Below are 21,892 nucleotides of genomic sequence, written 5' to 3'. Positions count from 1 at the left end.
CAAAGTAATTCAACTCTTAGTTTAAAAGTCGATTGTTTGAGAATTCATGTTATTGGTTGAGAATTTAACAAATTTATTGAAAATTTATTTTTTCGATTAAAATTTTTTTTTTTTAATCTGAAAATGTAACTATTCTAGGATTGATAAAAAATTAATCGTTTTTATCTGGAAATTGAACTATTCAATTTTTGGTTGAAACTTTATCCTGTACATTGTATTAGTTAAAACACCAATTATTTGATAGAAAATGAATTTAATTTGTTAAAAATTAAACTTTTGGGTTGGAAATTGATATATTTTGTTAATTAGATTTTTTCCCTAAAATTGAAAAAACTGCAAAATAAAAAAATTTTCCTTAAAATCGTCCGGATTCTTTTTTTTTCTAATTTTTAAAATATTTTCAAATACTCACTTAAAATTTATTTGTCAAAATAAAAAATCATTTTCAATGTTCTTAGCAATCACTACAATTTTTGTTATTCTTTTTAAATTCTGTACAATTCTCTAAAAGCTTTTTTTTTTAATCTTAAAAAGTCTAAATCGTGTTTCAGATTATTTGAAATAAATTTAAGTTTTAAATTAATTCTGAATCTTTTTTAAATTAAAATTGTAACGTTTAAACTTAAAATTTAGCTCATTACAAATTTAACAACTCAAAGCTTTCTATTTCGAACCATTCTGTTCAAATTTGTATAGTTTTCAGCAGTTGTTTGTAATGGATTGTTTTAAATGAACGGTCAAATATTGCTGAGAATGAACAAAATTTTCTTTTTTTAATTAAAAAATTTCAAATTGAATGGGTTAAAAATACAAATTTTTAGACTGAAATAATATTTCAAGTCATAATCGAAAACAAATAAATTAATTTTCTAACAAATAATTGGTGTTTTAACTAATATAATTTACAGGATAAAGTTTAACCAAAAATGGAATAGTTCAATTGCCAGATAAAAGCTGTGATAAAAAATTGAATTGAATAAGGAAAAAAAACGAATTTTCAACAAAATTGTTAAATTTTCAAGGAAAAAGGTGAATTTTTGACCAAGAAAATTAATGTTCTATAAAAAAAACTATTTTCAAACTTAACCAATATATACGATTAATTTTTAATCAATCCTATAATATTTACATTTTCAGATAAAGATAAATAATTTTTAACGGAAAAAATTTATTTTCAACAAAGTTGTTGAATTGTCAACCAATCAGATGAATTTTCGACCAAGAAAATTAATGATCTACAAAAAAGACAAATTTTAAACAAAATACATGAATTTTCAACGAAATTATTTAATTTTAAAGTCAAAAAGACGAACTATCTACAGAAAGTTGAATTTCTTAAGCGAATAAGTACGATTTTTCAATCAAATAGTTACACTTTCAACCAAATAGTTAAATTTTCAACCATAATTATAAAACCTGGTTAAAAAAACGTAGTTTTTTAACAAAGTAGTTCAAATCTTAGTGAAATAATCGACTTTTAAACCCAAGAAGATGTAAAGTTCATATTTTAACCAAACAATTGCATTTTTGACAAAAAATGATACATTTTCAACCAAAAAGATTAAATTTCTACTAAAAAAGGTCAATGTAATTTTAATAAATTTTTTAATTTTAAAGTCAAATAGAGTATTATCTACAAAAAAAACTGAATTTTTAACCTAATTTAAAGGCAAATAGAAGAATTTTCAACTATAATTATGAATCCTTAATAAGAAAAAATTAATTTTTTTACTAAGTAGTTCAACTTTAAGTGAATAATCGAATTTTCCACCCAAAAATTATGATTTTAATTTTTAACAATATAGTTGCATTCACAACAAAACGACTTTACAACCAAAAAATATTAACAGTTGATAATTCAACCGAAAAATGTAGAACAAAGTAGTTGAACTTTTGATAGAAAAGAGGACTTTTTTTACAAAATAGTTACATTTACAACAAAATAATTAATTTTTCAATCAAATAATTGAGTTTTTATCCAAACGAGATGAATTCCAAAAATCACCAATTTCTTTAATTTCTTTCAAATGCGGATGAAGATTTAAATAAGACTATTATAATATAACATAATTATAATATTATCATTAATACACATATATATAATATAATAGTATTAATATTTATATTTTATACTTGAAGTAACGTAACCTCAAAATACACGCATTAAAGAGGCGCGCGAACTGTTCAAATCATGAGAATCGCCAGCCCAGCATCGAAATCTGAAAATATTAAAATCCCTATCTCTTCATTTTATTTCAAAGCAAATAGAGATATAAATAGAAACGCCGAAGTGTTCCGACCGGCAATCGTGCACCTTCGAGTTTTCAAATTCAGAAGAGGAGAAATGGGTTGCGCGCGCAACCCAGGCATTTATATCGTCTCCTACCATATTCGCACGGACATAGACGTGTCATAGTATTGGACCACGTCTCGTTTCAGATCTGGGATCACTGCCACACAAATCTGTCTCAATCCTCCAAAATATCTACCTCCCCTTTGCAATCTCACAATTCCTCAATTAGATCTCTCACCTCCACACCCTTCTACACTCTTCCACAAAGCCAAAAAAATTTTCATTCGAAGTAATAAAAACTGAGCTTCAAATTAAAGTACTCACAGTGGAACTCTTGAATTTCAAACTTTTGAAACTGAGGTTAAAAAATTATATAGTTCAAAGATTCAGATTTAGTTCCAAAAATATAAATTCACGTTATCATTTTCAATGCAAATATACAAATAGAACGATTGCACTTTTTTATAAACTAAACGCTCCTTAAATTAAAAGTTATTCTTATTTTTAATGGATTTACATGTTATCTGACATTTTTCTTTATAAATTTTTTCTTCGAAAACTGCCAAAATCTATGTTTGCTTTCAAATTGGGCCGCGGACTATTTACACCAAAAATTTTTTATACAAATAGACGGATTTTGTCGGTACACACGTAGAACTTTCGTTTAAATTATTTGAAATCATTTGAAATTTGTGATTAATTTTGAATTTTCTCAAAACTTCTAAATATTTATTCAACTAACTTGATTTTCTTCTAAGAATAATAGGTGTTCAATTATTATTTATGCATAAAAATTCAACAATTTGACTTGTGAATTAAATTTTTTAAGCAGAACAATTAAAATTGTAACGTTTAAAGTTTAGTTTTTTGTTTAATTTTGAATATTTAATTTATAATTACTGATTTTAAATGAACAGTCAGATATTTTTTAATATTAAGTCATTTTTCTTTTTCTTAATTGAAAAATTTCAAATTGAATGGTTTAAAAATGGGATATTTTAGACGGAAATATTATTTGAAATTTAATAAAAGTCTTTAATTATAAACATATTATTTTCCAGATATTTTTTAATTGAAAATAGTTTATAAATTTTTAATCGGGCGTTTAGATTTGTTTAACTAATAAGACTTACCAATTGACACAGTTTAATTTTTAACGTTAAAATCTGGAAATTCTAAAATAGTGAACTGATTCCGAATCGTCTTGTAGAATCAATTATAATTCACTTTTAAAATCTTAAAGTATAATTTAATTTTTAAAAACATTAATTAATATATAGTCACACTATATCAACTAAAAATGTTTTTTTTTAACCAAAAATTTTCGATTTTAAACGTTACTAAATTTTAATTGTTTAAGTCTTTAAAACGGCATTTTAAAATTCTTTTAATTAAAATATTCGCTTAAAATTTGAAATTCTAAAATTAAACATTTTTGAAGTGAAAGATTTTCCAATTACGCATTTTAAACTGAATGATATCATAATTGAAAAAGATAATAATTTAAGTAATTATTTAAAAAACGGTTCACCTCGAAGATGGACACATTTTTTTCTAAAAATTTGTAAAATTCCCGGGCGAAAAATAAATTCACTGTCATTTTCCGGTTTTCACGGTCTAGTGCCCGGGAAATTGATTACTTCAAATGACATTTTTTTCATACTATTGGAAATGGTGGTCGACCATTTTGCCACCTGGTGATGAAAACAGAAACTAGAAAGAATAGGTACCATTTTAAAGATGTCTTTTAATTTTTGCATAAAAGTGCGACTTTACGATTTTTTTGGTGAATTAAAAAAAAGATTGAATACTAAAAACAAATTTTCATTTTTAAAAAATCGTTTTCGATAGAATTTCCATCTTATATAGTGAAAAAACACATGTTTGTCAAAAATGTTTTTTAACAACAAAAAGCAACAATTGTTTCACTTTTTCATGTAAGTTTCAATGCATTGTAAGTTTAAATAAACTTTAATTAATGTATGTAGCGACAGATTTGATCCAGACTATGCAAAGAATATGAATAATAGACGACTGAAATTGAAATACCAATTCTAGCCTAACCTTTAGATCAGATTTTTAAATAGTAAATATTTCATGTATAATTGAATAAAAATTTACTTTGAATTCATTTTTTCTTTAAAATAAGTCCATTTAAGTTTATAATCTGTTGGAAATAACAATGAATAATACAATAATTGTTTTTTTTTTAGACAAATATTTCTGTCAAAAAATGTGTTTTTTCACTATATAAGATGTATATTCCATATAAAACTCTTTGTTTGCAATAAGGACTTATTTTAAGTATTCAATAAATAATTTAAACTCACAACAGAAATCGTTAAAACACTTTTCATACACAAATTAAAATGCTTCTTTAAAATCGTACCTATTCTTTATAGTTCATATTTTCATCACCATGTGGCGTATCGCAGTTTAACCATTCCCAATAAGAGTTTAAATTAAAAAATATTAATGACGTGAGAATTTTTTCCGATTAAATTGGCCACCCTGAAGAAATCTCACAAATGACCCCCATATCATGAAAATTAATAAAATTCTGATAATAATGAAGGTTCAAAAACGGACACAGCCGAACGTCAGGAGACGCCGGTGAAAAGAACCAGCCGAATTCCTCCAACCTCAGACAGTGGTATCACATCAGGAGTTTCCACCGCCGAAAAAAGTCGAGCTTCAGTCCAAAATAATGGAAAAGACAGTGAGAGTTCAGATCACGAGCAAAATCTGAAAAGTCTCGAGAACTTCAGGAAAAAAGTGGACGCTACAAAACGCAGTTACCGCAAACGCACGCAATCAGTCTCGTCCGATTCTTCCGACTAGAATCTCGTTGATCATAAACGTAAACCGTCAATCTCTTTCCCTTTTGTAAATAATGGAGCTGTGATTCCTTGAAGTATATTTTTATAACACTAAGTTTAACCCCGCGAGGTCAATCCACTTTTCTATCTTTGCGTTTTTTTTTCTTGTTTTTTTTTCTTTCATTTATTTTTCGCGTTCGCCTTTCAATTCATCGTACCAATCCCGTCTGCGTGTCCCTATAGTAAATCCATCATTCGAGCGATCGATAGAAATATTGATAAAACTCGATTGTTTAATCGTGAAGATTGAATCGGAAAGATCGCTTTCTGTAACGATTTGCTTCGAATAAAAATGCAAATCCGAATGAGTATTAATCGCGATTTTGAGGAACTGAATTATTCGGGTTTGATGTAGTGATTGAAGCCATTTTAGTTGAACTAATTGATGTATTCTCGACACTATACGCGCACCATGGGAAAATAATAAAATGATACATTGGTACATACTTGTATTCTACTTAGCTGTTTTTTATATTAACTTATGTTTCTAGCGTTTATTCATCGTTAAGACTTTTATTCGTAATCGTTAATAGCTAATAAATAAATAAAGTAAAGTTTTAATTTTCTTTTCTCATAAAGGACCGTCCCTGCGTTGTCTGATGATATATATTTTTTTAATTTTGCAAAAAATGGCCCTGTAATGGTACAGTTCAATAACTACTTATTAAGTTTGAGAAATCAATTTCATATTTCAGACTTCGCACTCTTTATTTCCCCCATTCCCCTTTTCGCATCTTTTGTTCAAAAGTAATCTTTTTTAGTATAAAATTCAACTACTCGCTTGAAAGTGAAACTACTTTTTCAAAAATTAATTTTTTGGTAGAAGATTCATCTCTTTAGTCGAAAATTTAACTTCTATTTTTAGAAAGTCAATATTCTTGGTTCTTTTGGGTTGAATGTTCAATTTTTTTATTCATAATTTTAGTGGAAAATTTATTATTTTATTTGATAATTCATCATATTTATTTGAAAACTTAACTATTTTGTTGAAATTTTTGTTTGAGACTTCATTTTTTTTGTAGAAAATAATTCTTCTTGTTTGAAACATCACCTATTTGGTTTAAAAAGTAATGTTGAAAAAATGCTTTTTTTTAATTGAACATTCATCCTTTTCAGTTAAAAATTCATATTTCCGGGTAGAAAATTGAACTGGTTTGACTTTGACATTACATTTCAGACAGCAAACTCTGTCTTTCCCCCATTCCCCTTTTCGCCCCTTTTGTCCAAAAGTAGTTTTTTTGGTGAAAAATTAAATTTCTGAGTCGAAAGTTGAACTACTTTCTCAAAAATTAATTTTTTGGTAGAAGATTCGTCTCTCTAGTCGAAAATTTAACTTCTATTTTTAGAAAATTAATATTTTTGATTCTTTTGGGTTAAATGTTGAAAATTAATTTTTTAATGCATAATTTTAGTTGAAAATTAAAAATTTTTATTGTTAATTCATCACTTATTGAAATTTTTACTATTTTGTTGACATTTTGTATTTACAATTAATTTTTTAAACTAAAAATAACATTCGCGGGCACATTCTCATAGCGCGCTGCGCGCGCGGCTCGCAAGTTTGAGCGCGCCTAGGGCGCGTGACTGTTGGTTCTCGCGTTTTGCGCTCGATAATATGTTTATCTCGCGCTCCGCGCTAGATAATATATTTACCTCGCGCTCCGCGCTCGGTCTTCGTATATTACTTACACTTGTGCACAGATTTTTTAAAACTTAAAGTCAAAACATCGACAACAATTATTTAGTGATAGTGTCTTTTTTGGTTAAAGCTCCTTCGGCTTTAACGAATACATTCTCATCACGTATCTCGTGCTTCGCACTCGAAATTGTATCTCAACTTTTATATCATTTCCATAAATGTATATTATTACAATTCATAACATGCATTGCTATTAAAATAGACGTAGTTTCATTGACTCTTTAAAAAAATGCGCATTCTTTAAAAAAGTTTGTCATTAAACATTTTACTGTAACATCTGCCGGTTTTCCAAAAACTGAATTTACTCATTCCAATTTTATTTTTACGATTTAAACGTAACACATACGGTCGAAACACCAGCCTTACCTTTTTCAACTTCTAAGTTAAATCCCTACCTTAGTGACCAACAAAACTTCGATTAACGAGGGTTTAGGGGCGAGGGTGGGAGGCGGTTAGTTTCAACCAAGAGTCATAGCTGGTTAGTGTTTTATGCTGAGAAGTTCAACCAACCTTCAGCAGCGTTGTGTTAGATGGGAGTTCATATGATCTCATTCTCATATTCTCAGTCCACAGTGGGTAAAACATTCCATTTTTGGTTCAAAAAAATGTACAGCCCACAAATATTAAGCGATTTGAACAAAAAAGAATTTGAAAAAAGCTGTTAAGATTTCTAAGAGAGTTGTCAAGCATGATTTTTCAATTGGGTTTTCCATTTTTTATAAATAAACAAAATATGACGAAAAAATGGCCATTTTATCTATTTGACGTTCACAATGCTTGTCAATAACAGGAAAAGTGTTGAAATCGCCTAAGTTTCATGAAGTAATATTAACTGAAGATGTTCCAATATTATATATATATATATATTAAGGAACGCAATATTTAATAAATAAATTATTTTTTGAAACAATTTTTTTTAAGATTTTCCATAATCATACTATTATCTAGTTATATTGCAAGAGACATTTTATTAACAAATGCAGTAATCAGGTTTTTCTCGACAGGAAATTTTTTAATTCGGAACTTTATGATATTTGCAGCAAATTTCATAATTTTTTATTAATCTTATGATTTTTTAAACAAATGCATTATTCGGGCATTTGTCGGCACAAAAATTCGGGTTTTTCAATGCCAGTCTTTTCAGATGGGAAATTAATAAGAGTTTCAGCAACATTCATAACAAGTTAATAAATTTTATTATTTCTTTAAACAAATTAGATAAACGAATGCATCAATCAGGCATTTGTTTACAGAAAAATTAGTTTTTTTCTATGTCAACAGTTTTAATTAGGATGTCGAAAAAAATAAATTTTCCATGGACAGATGCTCGAATAATGTATTTGTTAATTAAATTTGTTTTTAAAAATATATAAAATTTATCAATCCATTATGAATTTTGCTGAAATCATCACGAACTTCCCAATTAAAACGACTGAAATCGAAAAAAACTAATTTTCCCGTCCACCGATGCCCGAATCATGCATTTCTTCATTAACTTTGTTTTTAAAAATCATAAAATGTGTCAACTCATTATGAATGTTGCCGAATTTATTATGAAGATCCCAATTTAATGTCTGATATTTAAACAAAAAAGAATTGTTCCGTCGATAGATGGCCTAATAATGCATTTGTTTATTAAATTTGTTTTTAAAAAATCTTAAAATTGATACAAAAATTATGAATTTTGCTGATATTGTTATGAAGTTCCCAGCTGAAAAGACTGCCAGTGAAAAACCGAATTTTCCTCTCGACGAGCACCCAAATAATGCATTTTTTATTAAATTTGTTTACAAAATCATAAGATCAATCAACAAATTATGAATTGCAGTAAAATTATCATGAATTTCCGAATTGAAAAAAATGACATGGAAAAAAATGAATATTTCTGTCAAAAAATGCCTGATTACTGCATTTGTACATTAAATTTGTTTATAATATAAACAATTATAAACAGAAAATAAATTTTATTACATAATATTGTTTCAATTCCCATTTCTTGCAACATAGCTTGAAAAAATGTGTATTTATGGAAAATCGTAGAAAACATGTTTTCAAAAAATAATTTGTTGATAAAAAATTTCAACCATTATCCTGTTATTGACGAGCACCGGGAGCGTCGACTAGAAAAAAGGCCATTCTTTCATCATAGTTGTTAATCTATAAAAAAATTGAAAACCTAATTCAAAAATGAGGCTGGAAAAATTTTTAAGATATCTTATTAGCTTTTTTCCCCATTTTTTTTTTGTCGAAATTGGTAAAGATCTGTGGGCTGTACGTTATTCTGAACCAAACCAGTCATTTTTCTTCCCAATGTTCTGTTTTTTGTTTGAATCGTGAAAAGTTGCATTAAGAACATTAAAAAAAAGTACATTTTTTGAAAACCCACACACGAGACGAATAGGAAAATTAAAAAACATAAGTTGTGATGAGAATGTGCCCACGTAGAGAGCTGATTTTTTATTGTTAATATCGTGTTTCACGATTAAAACACAAAATACATATGCTATCGAAAAGTTATCCATAACAAATTTGTAGATCTTTTTGAAATGCACAATTTTTGATCAGTCATCTTTTCACCCATTTTAAAATTTTAACCGCAAAATGTAATTTTTTTATTTTTCATTTTTTATTCTGTGAAAATTCTAATTTTCAATTTTTTTGAAAAAATCAAAAAGGTGTTTAAGCAATCTTCTAGGGCATTGAAAAAGAAACATTTTTCTTCTCATGACATTGTTTCATATCATGCGTTATTTGGCTTAAAATGTTGATTTTCGTGTGTATTTTGAAATTTTGTAAATGATACTATGAACATCCGTGCAGACAATTTTTGAATTTTGAAAAATGTGGTCTCAAAAATTTAAAAAATACGCTCACTTTTTGAATTTCCACCCAAAATGGCTGGCTAACGAACTTGACCTTTATTTTAGAACACTAAAGAGTATACCAAAGGCCAATTTAATCTGTCAATTCTTTCGAAAGTTATCGTGCTAACAAACTAAAAATCTACGGACACAGACAGATACATTCGTAAAAACCTGTTTTTCGGATTCAGGGGGTCTCAAAACGTAGACATTTGACAAAAACGGGAGGGGGGGGGGGTCAAATTTTACACAAATCTAATACCTTCTCTTGATGAGAATGTAAAAATATTTTGGGGTAAAAAATATCATATGAATGTTGGGTGTGCGAATGCAAGTAATGTGCGCATTTTCTAATCTACAAGCAAACCGACGTCACTCTGATTTCTGGACAACATCCTTCCTGTGATCTTGGCTGGAAGCTTTATACCCATTCTTAGTCATTTGTCTGTCCTATAGTTTTGCGTAAGTTCTCTCATCTCATCTCTTTAATGAAGGGTAAAAAAATCGGTTTGAAACAAGTTACTTGCTAATTTGCTAGTTGGATAAATATACTTTGAAAGTTTAGTGAGAATGAACTCTCTGTTCCTTATTTTGTTGTGCACTGTCAGTTTATTGGCTTACAATATCGACGTGAAAAATGCGCAGATTTTTACGGATCCTAAGGAGGAAACAGTGAACGAGAGAAAGAGTTACTTTGGTTTTTCAGTGGCTCTGTATGTGGATTCTAATAGTTGGGAAAATTCTTTGATACTTGTGGGAGCTCCGAGGGCAAATATCAGTTTGATAAAGACGGTCACTGAACCTGGAAGTGTCTTCAAATGTTCTGTTGGTGGATCCTGTAAGGAGTGGATTTTGGATCCCACTGAAGATGGAGATATTAAATTCAGGAGTCGCACTACTAGTCAATTGAGGGATAATGCTTGGACAGGGGCTACTATCTCTGTTAAAAATGGAACGAATCCTACAGTTGTGGTAATTCATTTGATTAGCTTATTAATCCGGTAGCCACTAGCACTTCTGTTTGCACTAATAGGTCTCCGAGATCATTTTTTTTTAAAGATAAAAAAGGCCCCTGATTACGAATATCTTGGGTAGGTTTTCTAAATATGGGTCAATTTTTGTTTAAACGATTTTTTAAAACAATCTAATTACAAAATCATTTTTAACATGGCTGAGCGAAAATAAAACTTTTTTGCGTCTTACACTTTTATCGTACGAGAAACCGTTTGCAATATACACCGTTATAAACCAATGATTTTTTAACAAAATTGCCATATTTGCACAGTGTTACTTTCGAAACTGTTATTCAGACAAATTTAAAACTTTTATACTGTCTATGTCAAAGATAGATATCTTAAAAGAACAAAGAAATCTTCCAATCGAATAAAAACTTCTCTCCTTAAATTGTTATTAAAAAGGTGTTATTTTTAAGAGGAAACCGTTTAGTATCTTAATTTATTAATAAACAATCATCCAGATCAACCAGTGCCATAATGTTGCGGAAGCTTTATCCAGAACTATGAACATAATTTCTTGTTCCTTATTTCTTTTGTTAAATTGTTTATAACAATTAATATAAATAATGACCCTCAATTACCAGAAATGACTTAATTTTTTTTTCATTAATCCTTGACACATGATTAAACTATTTACTCTCTTCATATTTTCTCGTACGACGAGCCATTATTTATTTATGGTCTTATAAACAATGTATTTTTTATAAACACACCCTCTCCTAAAAGCCTCAATTTTCAAGTTCTTAGCGATCACCTTCTTTTGTATCCGTAATTTTATCCTAAAGAATGCAATTATCTTGGGTAGCATTTTTGATATCTGACCCTTATTGTTTATAACTATTGTCATTAACAAAAATTCTCAATTAAGATTAATAAAATTAAATTCATTCTCGTGATATTTCTTCGTAGGACCAGCTATTATTTATTTATGGCATTATAAACAATTAAGAATATAAAAAAGGTAATCTGTAATAACTTGAAAATTGTGGCTTTTAGGGGAAGGTGAGTTTATAAAAAACATATTGTTTATAACTCCATAAATAAATAATGGCTGGTCGTATGAAAAAATGTCACGAGAGTCAAAACTTTTATTTCGTGCCATAGATTAACAAAAAAAATAGGAAAAAATCGATTTTCTTAATTGAGATTTTTTGTTAATAACAATAGTTGTAAACAATAAGGGTCAGGTATCGAAAATGCTAACCAAGATAATTATATTCTTTATGGTAAAATTAAGGATATAAAAAAGTTAATTTCTAATAACTTGAAATTTGTGGCTTTTAGGGGAGGGTGTGTTTATAAAAAATACATTGTTTATAAGACTATAAATAAATAATGGCTCGTCGTACGAAAAAAATAGCGATAGTGAAAAGTTTTATTTTGTGTCATAGATTAATAAAAAAATTAAGAAAAAATCGATTTTCTTAATTGAGAATTTTTGTTAATTACAATAGTTATAAACAATAAGGGTCAGATATCGAAAATGCTAACCAAGATAATTACATTCTTTATGGTAAAATTAAGGATATAAAAGAAGGTGATCGCTAATAACTTGAAAATTGTGGCTTTTAGGGGAGGGTGTGTTTATAAAAAATACATTGTTTATAAGGCCATAAATAAATAATGGCTCGTCGTACGAGGAAATATGAAGAGAGTGAATAGCTTAATCATGTTTCAAGGATTAATAAAAAACATGTAAGTCAATTCTGGTAATTGAGGGTCATTATTTATACCAATTGTTATAAACAATTTAGCAAAATAAATAGTGAACAAAAAATTATGTTAATAGTGCTAGATAAAGCTTTCGCAACAATTTGAAGCAACATTATGACACAGGTTGATCTGGATGATTGTTTATTAATAAATGAAGATACTAAACGGTTTCCTCTTAGGTGTAACAATTTTTTAACAACAATTTAAGGAGAGAATTTTTGATTCGAGCGGAAGATTTCTTTTTCCTTTTAAGATATCTATCCTTTAAAAAAAATGATCTCGGGGACCTATTAGTGCATACGGAAGTGTTAGTGACGACTGGATTATAGAAAAAATGAAAAAGAAACACATTTTCAGGGTGTCTACCTGGTCGCGAAACTCAAAAATTAATTTAGTTACCGACATTTTTCATTCGATTGTACATAAACAGGGTTGCTACGGGTCAGGGAATTCTAGAGGCAGGTAATTTAAAATCTGTGAGGGAAAACCTGAAAGAGTCAAGGAATTTTCGACCAACTGAAGTTGAAGTTTAGTGGTCATCAAGAAATTGCGTAAGAATTTTTCTGCAATTTTCCACTATTTTCAGTTTAATTTAAAATTTCAAAATCTTACCAAGATTTTGTAAACTGAGGGAAAACGATTTTTTTACAAAGAAAAAAGTAATTCTTCTTAGTTGAATTTGTCTTGTAAGCTTGAAAATTCAACTATTTGCTTCAAAATTAAGATTTTGTGGATATTTCTTATTTTTGTTTTGAAAATTAAACTGTTTTGCAGAAAACTCAAAATTTTTGTTAAATTTTGTTTTTTCTTAATTAGCCGAAAAATGTTAGTTTTTGGAAATTCATCTTTTTGGTTTAAATATTGATCTGATATCGTAGAAATTTCACCTTTTTCAGCTAAAATATAACTCTGGTTGGAAATTCTTTTAGTTTTGTTCGACAATTCAATTATTTTGTTGAAAATTCACCTTTTTTAGTTGAGTTTAACTGGTTAGTTTCTTTAAATTTAAGATTTAAAAATGTTTTAATTTATTATATAAATTATATTATTTTAATACATATTATATTATATTAAATAAATTATATAAATACATATTACTACTATTTAGTTGAAAATTCAATTCATTTGTTAAAAATTTATGTTTTGTAGTTGAAAATTCATATATTTCGATAAGAGTTCGTCTTGTTTGGTTAAAAATTCAACTATTGGGTTAACAATTAATTTTTCGGTAAAAAATGTATAATTTTAGTTGAAAATTCATGAATTTGTTAAAAATTCGTCTTTTGTGGTAGAATATTAATCTTCTTGGTATAAAATTCATCTTTCGGATTAAAAATTAATTTCTTTAGTTAAAACTTTGACTCTTTTATTGAATAATCTTTTGTATAGTTAAAAATGGATTTTTTATACTGAAAATATAAATATTCCAATTTTTGTTGAAAAACTATCTTTTTTAGTTGAAAATTCCTCTTTTGTAGAAAATCAATCATTTTTTTGGTTAAAGATTTATCGTTCTAGTTACAAATTCATAAGTTGAACTATTTTGTTGAAAATTTATATCTTTTTTCTTATAAGTTAATTTCTTTGGTTGAAAATTCGAATTTTTTATCGCAGAATTCATTTTTAAACTGAAAATAGAACTATTAAATTTTTGTTTGGCAATGTATTTTTCTGTTGAAATTTAATTTAATTAGTTTTAAATTTAACTTGGAAGAAAAATTTATAAAGGTCAGGAAAAATCAGGGAATTTCAGAATTGGAATTTTGTAGTAACCCTGTCAAATTAATATTAAAAGGGTTTTAATATTTTATTCCTGTCAGTTTGTTCATTATGAGTTTTTCAAAGGAATTACAATTCTTCATTTGGAACCGGATAAAGCCGGGAGAGAAATTACATCGGGAGATTTCATGTATTTTGTAATTTTTGAAAGTTTTTAATTAGAAATTACATAATTTTGAAAGGGTTTAGAATACTTAGGCTTTCAACGTTTACAATATATCTCACAATATTTAAAATTCCGAAATTTCGAACGATAAAAATTATAGTGATTTTTTATTTGACAGTATCACATCTTTTAGTAGAAAAATTTATCCAGTCGTCTTAAATGTCATTTGATACTATATCATACAATACAAAGTTTCGAATGTATATATTCAACATTTCAGGACCATTTTCGGGATTTCACATTAAAAAAAGCCTTCATAGTCAGTTTTGAATTTAATGATTTTATATGTAAATATAAACCAACTTCGAATCGGAAAGCTTAAAATTGTACAATTTCAGAAAATGAAATATTACAACAATATTGCTTTATATTCTTTATTTTAAGTTTTAATGTAAACTCTTTAAATGTTCAGATTTTTAGTCGATGATTTAAACAAATAAATCATTTCAAACTGAAAAATATTTCATCCGAAAATTTCTCTTTCATAGGTTTTAATTTTGCAATTAAAATTGAATTGGTTGCATTTTAGAAAGTATATTTGGCAATTTAAAAACTATATATTTTTAAGCGATTTAAATTTACTTGAAAAAATTGAAATTTTAAGGCTGTTTGAGTATAAAAAAGTTATATGATTTAATGTTAACTTTAATGTCAGCTTTAATGTTTAATTATAATTTTATTATGTAATAACAGTTTAAAATTCTAAAATTTTAGAAGCTTTGACTTTGAAAAATTCAATTTAGTTTTCAATATTAAATTGTGAAATTTTAGTCGCTTTGAATTAAAAATTGTTCAAATTTAAAAGTTAAAATTTTAATTGTTTAATTTTGAATGCTTTTAATTATAAAGAATACAGTTTCAATTACTTTGAATTTTAAATGACCCAATTTCCAATATTCAAATCTTAAAATATTCTATTTTTATGCACCTGCAGTTTTGAACGTTCAAATGAACGAAATATGTTTTCCCAATTCTATTTTATACATGAATGTTGTTCCAACTACAAATGCAGGGTGGCAATATAGAACAATATAACCAATCTTTTTTTCGAAAAAAGGTTTATTGCATACAAGATTCTTGAAAAATCAAATACTCGTTGAGATAAAAGGATTTGTTCGAATTCTCATTTTTTAATACAGCAATGAAAAAAGTAATTTAAATGTTAGCGTATCAATAATTTTTGTCTTCCCTTCGCGATATTATTTGAAACTATTAACGTTTATTGACAAAAATTCTTTTTACAGTCTTTTCATGAAATAATTTCTTTTTAATATAATAATTTCTTCTTAAATGATAGTTTCTTAGTGCGATAACGTCACAATATATTTTAATTTTCTCGGAACAAAATAATTTGTTTGTATCAAACTTTTGTTGTTCTTGTTCAGCTTCCCCATACCTCGGAAGCAAGTTTTTATTTTTGTGAAAAATTCAATTTCCAATCGCTACCGAAAAACCGATTGACAAAAGCTTTTAAATTTTAACCTCGAAATTCTTGGCGATTTACTCAGTATTTGTTCACTTTTTTAAATCAAAACGTTTTGACCCTCATTCAAAAACTCAATATCTTGTGAGGAAGTTTTTATTTTCTATTGTAACTTTAAAATTTTCAGCTCACACATCCATTCGAAAATGAATAAAATGAATAACTGTTTCTAAAAAACTTTTTTGGGTTTGAGATAGCAACGCGTTCTCTCGGAAGTTGACTTCTGCCTTATCTTTAAATGATGATTTCGATTTCACAAAATATTTTTTCGCTTTCCTTAAAAATTCTGATTTTGCTGGTTACCTAGTTGGTACTGCCACCCTTCAAATTAAAATAATATATTTTAAGTTTCTGTTGGTAATCTATTTTTCGCAATAAGAATAAAAACAATCGAATTAGCACGCTGTTTATGGTTTACAATACAATCTTTAGACATTTTTTCTCCATTTCAAATTCAAATTGTTCAATTTCTAGCGCTTCGACTTAGGAGTTATACAATTCAACTCCTTTTTCTAATTAAATTGTCCAAAATCGTTCGTACATATTTTTTAAATTTCAGACACTTGCAATTCAAAATTATTATTGATTAATTATTGTTTAAAAATATTTAAAACCTGATATTAAAAAATTTGGTGGATTTTTGGCGTATTTTAAATTTGCCGAAATTTGGGAAAGAGCCGGGAGTCGAAAATTTAAAAAATAGTGGCCACCCTATCATGAATTTGATGTCGAAATAAAAGAATTTTAATTATGACTTGGACGCGGAAATTTTCGAAAAAATTGTAATTATGATCTTGGAAGAGGGAATTTTACAAAAAATTATAATTTTGACTGAGAACGAGGAATTTTCCAAAAGAATGAATGCAGGTGCGGCGGAACATGTATGGTATGTAAAATGTATGGAGAACTTCATACATGGGAAGATTCTATGTATGGAACTCCTTACATAGGGGTCGTTGTAGTATGTATATTAATTAACAATTTCATTTCTCGAAACAAAAAAAGAAGTGCAGTTTTTGTAATATTATGAATAAAGGACGCTTTGTCCTTCGAATAAATATTTTTTCCGTAAAATTTCGAAATTTTACTTCGCCCCCACCCCCTCCGGTCATCAGAACTCCATACATGGGGCGAAACTCTTCCGCCCCCTCGAATGAATGTTCACTTAGAATGAGGGAGATTAAAAAAATATGATGATTTTGATTACAGACGCGGAACAGGAGATTTTCCAAAAGAATTATAATTTTGAATTGAAAGAGGAATTTTTTTAGCAGGATTATAATTCGAGTTGAAACAGTGAATTTTCCAAAAGAATTATAATTTTGTCTAGGAAGAGGACATTTTCGAAAAGAATTATTATTCTGACTGGGAACGGGGGAACATTCGAAAAAATTATGATTTTGACATGGAACAGGGAATTTACGAAAAGAATTAAAGTTCTGAATTAGGATTTTAACATTTCAATAAGAAAAACGGAAATTTAAAATCATCGGACTGGTAGGCATCTGAAATGGTAAACAATGTGTCGAAAATTTCGCTGGAGACGTCCTTTTAATTTGTGAATGGTAATTTATAGATCTAAGAAAATTTTCAAATTGATTTATAAGATTCTATTTCACGAGGGAAAACTTCCGACTCTTCTTAAAAATAAATTTTTCTTTAATAGGTTTGTGCTCCTCGTTGGAAAATGAGATTAGGCCAAAAGGGAAGAATACCCTTGTGGTACATGAATGGTCTTTGCTACAGATCTAGGGCGAATGATTCACTTTTTTTCGAACGTCCAATCAACGGAATATCAAAAAGCAAAATTGCACCATTTTCCTTTCCGTCGGCAGACTTCCAGATAAAGAGGATGGATGGAAGCAATTATTATTATTTTGGAATGAGTCAAGCAGGTTTTTCAATGCACATGGTTCCAAATAAAGAGGATTTGGTGTTAGGAAGTCCTGGTGTATTAAACTGGAAAGGAACACCTCTTTTAGTTGAAGTTGAAGAAAGAGCCCCTTTAAGGGAAGAATCAATTTACAATAAAATAGGGAGTTTTTATGTTTCATATGTTCATCTTTACGATACTATTGACGCTATAGAAGAAAATCCTTCAATAAAATATAGCGAATATTTTGGTAAGCGTTTTTTTCTTCAACTTTTCCTCTTATGGACAAATCTTTTTTCGGGTTTTAGCGTGTTTAGTGGACCGGCAAATTGCAAAAAAAACCCGACAATTTTATTCAGGATAGGGAACTCTTTTCTTTCATTGCAAAATCGACTTTTTTCAACTTTAATCTCGTTTTTATTATTTAGTCGAGAATCAGAGAGAGGAAACTCTGAAAAATTGATCTCTTAAACAGGTTGAAAGTTATCAAAATTCTCTGGAAAAGACAGTAGGATGAAGGCATTTTGTTCATTGTCTAAGGAGATATCGCAACATCAGTGAACATTTAAATGCTTTCTTAAAATTCAAATGAAATCTAATATTAATAATAAATAAATTAGAGCCATTCAGTATAACTGCCAGTTTGAGATAAATTACAAAAAGAAATCTTTAAGTTGATCGGGGAAAACCAGGAATTTCAAATTACCTAATAGTAGTACACCTTAGTATACCTGGGCGGATTGCGTGGCAAGGTTCTGTTACGAACTAAACGACAGCAAGCGAGGGACTGCTTTACTGACTGAAGGTTAGTTGGATTCCTACTTTGTCAATGACATGTAATCTAGGTTTCTGCTTTATATGCCGAAGATACCACTGATCCCAACGTTATCGTCGGTAATGAAGGTTCCCATTAAGCATCTTATTATTGTGGTCAAGGAAAGGTAAACCTTACCGACTGGTGGTACCTTATCACGGACAGAAATCATGATCGTTTGTCGGTAAAAGACCAGTCTCTCGTTTACTATCGCTTAACTCAGAACAGAACCCGTCTAGGTATACTACTCCTGAGTGCTGATCGCTAGAAACCCTGGTTTTTCGAAAATAGATAAGAAAATTAAAATAATTTTTTTAGGATACTCCGTAAGTTCTGGATGTTATTTTCGGAAAGGAGAACGTTGGTTTTCTTCTGGATTACCAAGGGGCGACAATTTAAATGGACGAGTTTTAATTTTTTCACATCCAAACAAAACCCTTAATACTAAATTTACAATAAAAAATACTTTAAATGGAGAGCAGCACGGGGAATATTTTGGATCTGCTTTGGCATCTTGCGATTTAAATAATGATGGCAAAGATGATTTGGTTGTTGCTGCTCCATTATGGACAAATGTGATGGAAGAAGGACGAGTTTATGTATTTAGCAAGAAAGGTGACGATGTAAGTAAATTTTTAGCTTGTAAACTATAAAGAAAAATCATTTCCCATGGACATTCTTAAAGCAAAGTACAGGATAGCCACTGGACCGAGAAGCCGGGAATTATCTAAGCCTGGAGATTTTTAAATGAATTGAGAATTTTGTTTAAGGCCATGTGACGAGTGGGTCACGTGGTCAGATTCCTACCTTACCGCCACTTTTTTTATCTCCCAACTTATTTTCACACGAGGCGTCAGATCAAGTTGAAAATTTGGGATAATAAATAAGAAGCACTGGAAAAGAGGAGTCTGGTCCTAAATTTTAATGATGAAAAAAGCAAAAAAAATTATGTACAACAAAAAACTTTTTTCATAATTATACAGATTTAAGACCAGGCCCACCATTCTTAGTGCTTTTTGTTTGTTATCCCGAATTTTCAACTTAATGTGGCGCTTCGTGTTAAAATAAGTTAAGGAATAAAAAAAGTGGCGGTAAGGTAGAAATCTGGTCACGTGACCCACTCATCACATGGCCTTAATATGCAATAAAAACCCTCAAAGTTTATAAACTAATAGACAGCTTTAATACCAACAAGTCGTATTTTTGGGTTAAAAATTTAAGTATTTTGTTGAAAACTCCACTGTTTTTATTAAAAAATTTAAGAAAATGTGTAGTCATCAAAATTATATAAACTTTAGATTTCCAAATCACATGTTCTATACCGTTAAAGACAAATATTAAAATTTAAAAGCTGCCAATTTAAATATAATAATTATGTAAAAATCTACCCGCGTCGCGGGCACATTTTCGTCGCGCGCCTCGCAACTTTGAGCGCGCCTAGGGCGCGCGACTGTTGGTTCTCGCGCTTCACGCTCGATAATGTATTTACCTCGCGCTGCGCGCTCAACCTTTGTGCATAGACTTTTTTAAACTAAAGGTGAAAACATCGACAACCGTAATTTGGTGATTATAAATTCTTTTTTGTTAAAGCTCCTTCGCCTTTAAAGAACACCTTCTTATCAAGTATCTCGTGCTTCGCACTCAAGTATATCCCTGAAATTTTATATCATTCCCATAAATGTATATTATTATAATTCATAATTTGTGTCGGTATTAAATCGGACAATGTTTCATTGTCCCGTTTAAAAAATGCGCATTCTTTAAAAAAATTTGTGTTATTAAACATTTTATTGCAACTTTTGTCCTTTTTCCATATACTGAATTTGCTCATTTCCAATGTTTTTTTATGATTTAAACTTTGCACATACGGTCTACTGAGCAGACTTACCGTTTTTTAACTTCTAAATTATGTATATATATTTATATATGTATATATTTTTTAAATGTAATAATATATTTGACAATCTTTGAAATACTATGAAATTATTGCATGAAAAAATGTAATCTAGGGAATTTAGAAATAAAACTTTTTCTTATTTTGCCTTTTTTTCATATCATCCGTTATTTGGCTTAAAAGGTTCATTTTCGCTTGTTTTTTTTTTTAATTTTCTCAATGCTATAATTCTAATAATTTTTAATTTTATGAAAAAACCGTTATGATAAATTGTTCGACTTTTTAAATACTATGAATAACCGTACAGAGCATTCTTGAATTTTGAAAAAAGTGGTCTCAAAAATATTCAAAATATGCTCACTTTTTGAATTTTTATCCAAAATGGCTGGCTAACGAACTTGACCTTTAGTTTAGGACACTAAAAGAGTGTACAAGAGGCCAAACTAATAGAATGATTTTTGCAAAAGTTATCGCGCGCACAGACAGACAGGCATAAATACAGACAGACCAAATAACAGACAGTCTCAAATTTTACACATACACTGCCCTGCAAAGGTTTAGACTCACTTAGAAAAATCGTTTTTTTTTGTATTTATCGCTTTAATTATACCGGAGCTAAAAAATGCCTCTTTAAAAGGTTGATTGTTTTCGAAATTATGTTTAAATCCTGGGCTTATTTTAAACAGAATTTCGAAAACAATCAACCTTTTAAAGAGACATTTTTTTAGCTCCGGTATAATTGAAGTGATAAATAAAAAAAAAACGATTTTTCTGAGTGAGTCCGAACTTCTGTTGGGCTAACTTTTCAAACCAGTCATTAGCCAACATAACGAAATGATAACTATGGCCCAACTCTGTTTGCCGACTATTGGTACAATATCATTTACGAAAATCGGGCCAACTATGGCAATTACATGGAAAAAAATATCCATTAAATTTTATAGAACTAATCTTATAGTAGAGGATACGATGGGTAGTTTAATAATTATAATAAAATCACTACACTGTTTATAATCGCACGCTATAAACATTTTTATTCGCCTTGGGGTTCGAACCCTTTAAGTTTCGCATTCCTAACTCCTAAAACCTCTCGGCTAACCCAGCTGGAAGTATTACAAAAAAATCTGAAATATAACCGACGGCTGTGCCCGGCCATCATAAATTGATATGCGCTCGATAATGTGTTTGCACCGCGCTCCGCGCTCGGTCTTTACATTAACCTATACATTTGTGCACAGACCACAGTGCAATATATTCTACATTGTATGTTAAAAACTATTATATCAAATTCCTATAACAATTTCTTTTTGTGTGTACCTTGGTTTGGCACTGCTTATTCAGATATTGCAAAATAATGTTCAGATTTTATTTTTCCTGATCCTAATAGGACTCTGTTGTGGCTGTTTAATCCTTTTCCCTTTT

The 21,892-nt window shown here is 28.9% G+C and overlaps 2 protein-coding genes across 4 annotated transcripts in view; both read left to right on the top strand.

Annotated features, from left to right (window-relative positions):
- LOC117180010 (DDB1- and CUL4-associated factor 5) overlaps positions 1-5,629 on the top strand; it is a 46,750-nt gene extending 41,121 nt beyond the window's left edge. For both annotated transcript variants that reach the window (XM_033372285.1, XM_033372286.1), the window contains exon 8: positions 4,869-5,629. In XM_033372285.1, coding sequence (XP_033228176.1) covers positions 4,869-5,134 — 266 coding nt within the window. In that variant the 3' untranslated portion in view covers positions 5,135-5,629. The remainder of the gene's footprint in view (positions 1-4,868) is intronic.
- A 4,526-nt stretch (positions 5,630-10,155) lies between these two features.
- The window catches only part of LOC117180080 (integrin alpha-8-like), a 26,057-nt gene continuing 14,320 nt past the window's right edge, over positions 10,156-21,892 (top strand). For both annotated transcript variants that reach the window (XM_033372397.1, XM_033372396.1), the window contains exons 1-3: positions 10,156-10,704; positions 17,556-18,012; positions 18,895-19,199. In XM_033372397.1, coding sequence (XP_033228288.1) covers positions 10,303-10,704; positions 17,556-18,012; positions 18,895-19,199 — 1,164 coding nt within the window. In that variant the 5' untranslated portion in view covers positions 10,156-10,302. The remainder of the gene's footprint in view (positions 10,705-17,555; positions 18,013-18,894; positions 19,200-21,892) is intronic.

This window comes from Belonocnema kinseyi, chromosome 9 (genome assembly GCF_010883055.1).
Source record: "Belonocnema kinseyi isolate 2016_QV_RU_SX_M_011 chromosome 9, B_treatae_v1, whole genome shotgun sequence".
Lineage (NCBI taxonomy): Eukaryota > Metazoa > Arthropoda > Insecta > Hymenoptera > Cynipidae > Belonocnema > Belonocnema kinseyi.
The sequence above is the reverse complement of the archived record's forward strand: the minus strand, read 5'-3'. Positions and strand labels throughout refer to the sequence as shown.